The 4,914-nt window shown below is 45.4% G+C and overlaps 1 protein-coding gene across 1 annotated transcript; it reads right to left on the reverse strand.

Annotated features, from left to right (window-relative positions):
* Nucleotides 1-1,056: 1,056 nt before the first annotated feature.
* LOC103366473 (COUP transcription factor 2-like) lies at nt 1,057-4,895 on the reverse strand. Its single transcript, XM_008294215.1, has 2 exons — nt 3,632-4,895; nt 1,057-2,556 (listed from the first exon to the last, which is right to left on the reverse strand). Exons 1-2 carry the CDS (start codon nt 4,080-4,082, stop codon nt 1,988-1,990), a joined length of 1,020 nt encoding a protein of 339 aa, XP_008292437.1. The 5' UTR covers nt 4,083-4,895; the 3' UTR covers nt 1,057-1,987.
* Between the last annotated feature and the right edge of the window lie 19 nt (nt 4,896-4,914).

A 4,914-nucleotide genomic window follows, 5' to 3' on the forward strand; every position in this document is an offset into this window, starting at 1 on the left:
GGAGGAGGGGGGAAAGCAAATAAACATTAATAAAGTGTAACCTAATGTGTTTCTCTCACTAGGAGCCCCCTTTCTTCTTCACCCCACTGTGCTGATATATTACAGCGAGAATTGATGAGCTGTCAGTGCGTAAAACACCAAAAAAATATCAAGCATGATTCCAGAAAATGCCTCTAAATTTAAAGAAGTTTAAATAGCTTGAGGTTTGTTTTTAGATTATTTTTTTTTGCCAATGTGTTGAGAATAATTTAAGAACTTGTCATTAAAAACCCGCACACACACACACTCAGCACACACACAGAGAGAATAGTGGCAACTCGTAATATTATATTTTAAAATTATGGCAGTTGTTTTTTTTAAAAACACTTCTTGCAGAGGAAAGCAGGAGCTTCTCCTCCTCCTCCTCCATCCTGCTCCTGCACCGCCATCCTAACTCTTAATTTCTTCCCGATAAAGTGCATTTTAAAAAAATAATTAAGCATATTCATAGCTGGAGACTGTGATGGGCCAGTCAGAGGCAGCGCGAGGAGGAGAAGGGAGGAAAAGGAGGGGAAGGAAAGGAGGGGAGGGAGGGAGAGACATGGGAGACCTACTGACCTTTAGTGAGCAGAGATTTAGCTCGGAAAAAAGGGCCCATAGCCTACGGAGTTGCCGTCATACTATACCATCAGAGACGCATAATCACTATCTATGCTGGTGCATGTGGGCGGCAGCTGATAATGTGCCAAAAACGCTTGTACGCGCATTGGTTAAGTTTGTAAAGTTTATGCATGACAACAAGCAAAACCACCAAAGTAGCAAAAAGGCGTGTCATTCAAGCTCCAACACACACAGCAGCTCGTGTTCAAGCCTCCGGGACTCAGGTATGGAGGAGACAAATTAAGTCATAAAGGCTGATTAATAAAATTCAATGACCTGAAATGTGACTTTTCTTTTTTTTTAAATAAATAAAAGGAACAATGGTGCTGAGGCTAAACGCACAGGCTGGTGGCTCGCAGGTATCAATTCAAAGACACAGTGAAACCTGAAATATCTTCTGTCTTTCTTTTATTATTATTATTATTATTATTATTTTTGTCTTTAATGGTGCAGCTAATGTAACCAAATATCTGGCGAAGTTCGGGTCATGACCCAGTTCTGGAGCAAATCCAGAGACGCCTTGAATCCTACAAGGCGGAGAGAATATTTCTGCAAATAAAAATGAAAGCCGCCCCTCCTGTCACTGCTCAAATATGCCACAGCGCTGCTATATACATATACCGGCATATTTGCAATTACAGGGCGTTGCATTGGCTTCCTACATGTTGGTTTTTATTATTTGGATTTTTTTTATTGTGTGTCCACTAAATGACAGCAGAACGCTGAGACCTGCGCTTTGCTTTTACTGTGTGCAAATGGGACATTAGGCTTGTCTTTCTTTCTTTTTCTTTTTCTTTTTTTTTTTCTCTTCTTCTTCTATTCCCCTCCCCCTCGGAGCCTGACATCATTTATATCTGTCATTTCCTACAAACAAGACGTGGGGTATACACACAGTGATAAATGGCTGGAAAAAAAATCCAAGTGTGGAAATTCATCTGCAGGCTATTTGCTTCTCCAAAAGTGTGCTAAGAGCGAGATTTTATGATGCTTAAGGCAATTAATGTGGACTTGTGTTTATCTGGAGATTATTTTCTAATGTTTCACTCAGGCTGCACTGTCATCTGTGTCTGTTGTCAATTTAATTCTCCAAATTTTTTTATTCTTGCGTGGTCATGCCACAGTTTCCAGTCTGACCGTGTCTGATAAATCACTTGATTAATCAAGTGTTTTTTTTTATATAATTTAGTAGCCCCAGGCCTATCCAAAAGCTCTTGACCATGAAGGCAGCATGCATAGGTGAGCGTTTAAAGTAGACTGTTGTGTTAATACGAGCAATAGCCTCCAGCCAGTGCAGTTATATTTAGGTCAGCGTGGATTCAGCTGATGTCAGTGCGCAGGTTAGTGACATTCACACACACTGAACTTGAGTGTGCCAGTCTATTGTCTTACCTGTGGTGAAGAGCACAATTGCCTTTAAGCAGCTATATTCAGCAGAGTCAACGTGCAAAGCTTTCAGCTTTTCCACTTGTTCTTGGAAGATCCTAATGTGGTCCATAAAGGCCACCACTCTGTCCGCAGACATGGGGGAGGCGTGAAGGCCAGCCGCCGCCAGGAGAGGAGCCACATGCAGGGGCATGGAGCACTGCGCGGCGTTGAGCACAAATAACTCACTCCACGTCAACCTCAGCAGAGCCACCTGGTCGGTGATCTGAAGGTCTGGAAAGAAGGGAATATTCCTGGCCCACTCCACGGCACTGAAGAGCATCCTGGCTGCTAGTTCACAAATGTTCTCGATGCCCATTATGTTGTTGGGCTGCATGCACTGACTGCCATACCGGGACGTCGGGTAGGGCTCCGCTCTCAACAGAAGAGAGATATATCCGGATAAGTAGGAATGGCAGTGGAGTGGGTCTCCATTTGTCAAGGCGAACTGACCGTGGTGTGGCTGTGTGGGTGGCACCCGTCCCCTTTGCACGGCTGCAGTAAAAAGAGAAACTACAGATATTGAAGCCTGAATTCTACAAATCATCACACAGTCACTGTGAGCAGCTGAAATATTACAGAGCATTTTAAAAAACAAGCAGAGAATGTGCAGCTTTAAAATTAATAATAATAATAACAATAATAATAATAAATAACACAGCGCGTGTTTACTGTATAGGATCAAAACACACACACATACACACACATATATATATATTATAGCAGCTTTTTTTTTTCTTTTAACACAGACACGCTGCCTTGATAATAACGAGGCTGTGAGTGTGACAAATCATGTAGAGATGCGCTTTGAGACACATTGAACACAAGCCCTGCACATGTCTAGCTTTAAAATGATGTTATTCAGCAACAGCAACATGAGCTGGCTGTGAAGGAACACAAAGAGGGCAAGGGAGACCTTGCATGTTTAACCCTTAACCTACTTAGCAATTCATCTCGTTTTACCCACACATGCAGGGCCCTATTTTATCCAAATACATTCTCCCGGTTTTATTCGGGCGGAGAGGGGGGGGGATTCTTAAACGCACGATCCGAGCCCCTGCTTGGTCCAGCTTTAGCCACAGACAACAAGACAAGAGCGGGATACATGCTGGAGGTGCAGCCAGGAACACGCTATCTCTTAATTCGACACTCGCCATAATAGCGCAGGAGGCTGTTCCATCTATTCAAGCACACATGCATCTAATAGCGCCCGGGTAGCCTTGTCTAAATATAAAATACAGTATAGCCTTAGCGTATTTGTTAGAAAATAAAGAGAGAGGTGGGGGAGAAAAAAAAAGGCAGGGCGACAGAGAGAGAGAGAGAGAGAGAATGCGCTGGAGCTCGAAGGAGAGATCCGTCTCGACCAGCAGCGGCTCCATGGCGAGCTCCAGCCGCACAACCTTGGAGGGAATAATCGGGAGAGAAGGGCTACACAACAAGGGAAGGGTGATCAGAATAAAACCCCCCCACTACCTCTCCTTTTTATACATATATCGTGTCTTGGGGAGGGGGGGATAGTAGTAGACGCACAAAACACATACACGAATAGGAAAACAAAAAGTCCCAATACCTTCCCGTCTCATGCCGACTTTAAGGCATTTTTTGAGGCGGCAGTACTGACACTGATTGCGGTGGTGTTGGTCGATTGGACAATTCCTGTTGGCACGGCATGTGTAAGTGAGGTTCCGTCGTACGCTCCGTTTGAAGAAGCTCTTGCACCCCTCGCAAGTAAACTGGCCATAGTGTTTGCCACTCGATTTATCCCCACACACCACGCACTCGATGTGCTGCGGCTGCTTCTCCGACTGCTGCGTCGTCTGGTTCGTCGGCGTGGACTGTGTGTTGTTCGGGGGTCCTTGGACCGGAGTCTGAGGGGTCGGAGGGGCGACCTGAGAGGCTGTCAGATTCAACTGGCCTGGTTGAGGGGTGGGTAGAGATAGTCCTCCTTGGGTTTGCGAGGAAAGGGTGCCTTGGGTGTCAGCCACATCGTCCTGGGAGCCTCTCCACACTACCATTGCCATATCTATCAGTCAACGTAAAGAAACTTTTTGTCTGCCGTTTTTGCTGTCGCGGTGGAGAAAATGTCTCGGTGGAAAACTGTGATTAACAGCCGGACACACACACTCACACACACACACGCGCACAGAAGAGAAGGAAGAAGAGGGGGAAAAAATAGTCAAATCTAGCCTACGTTGAATCCACTCTTGGGTCTCCCGAAAAACTGTCGATTTATTGCTGTTGGAGACGTTGCCGGAGCACGTTTTTTTTTTTTCGCTCTCTCTCTCTCTCAAAACTGATGCGATGGCGAGCTGAGTCGCTGCCTTGCGCTTAAAGGCCAAGTCCAGGGGCGCTTACAGTCAGCCATCCAGCACACCCATCAATGGGAAAAGGTGGGCTAAAGACTCAAAAATAACCAGCCGAGGTAGCATGGACTGTTCAGTGGAGGATGGAGCAGGTTGGTGAGACCGTGCCCGCAGCAGCAGCAGCAGCAGCAGCAGCAGCAGCAGCAACAAAACAATCGGTGAAGCACACACTGTAGCAGCTACTATCAAGTTCCAGCGCAAAAGTCTTGGAGAAAATCACCAACTGGGCTTCTTTTTTCTTTTTTCTTTTCTTTACACACACACTCACACACGCACCGGAGAGAGGAGCGAGAGGAGGAAGAAAAAAAAAATCGCGTCTTCTTCTTCTTCCCTTTTTCTCCTTGTGAGGTATAGCGCCAGCAAAAGCGCGCAGCTGAATGTTTTCAGAGCTTGGAGAGTATGAAGACAAACTCTCTCTCCCTCCTTTTTGGAAGAGGACACGCGAGAAGAAGAAGAGGAGAGGAGAGGAGGAAAAAAAAAAAAAAAAAAA

The sequence above is a fragment of the Stegastes partitus genome, unplaced genomic scaffold (assembly GCF_000690725.1).
Source record: "Stegastes partitus isolate 25-593 unplaced genomic scaffold, Stegastes_partitus-1.0.2 Scaffold948, whole genome shotgun sequence".
NCBI classification, from domain to species: Eukaryota; Metazoa; Chordata; class Actinopteri; family Pomacentridae; genus Stegastes; species Stegastes partitus.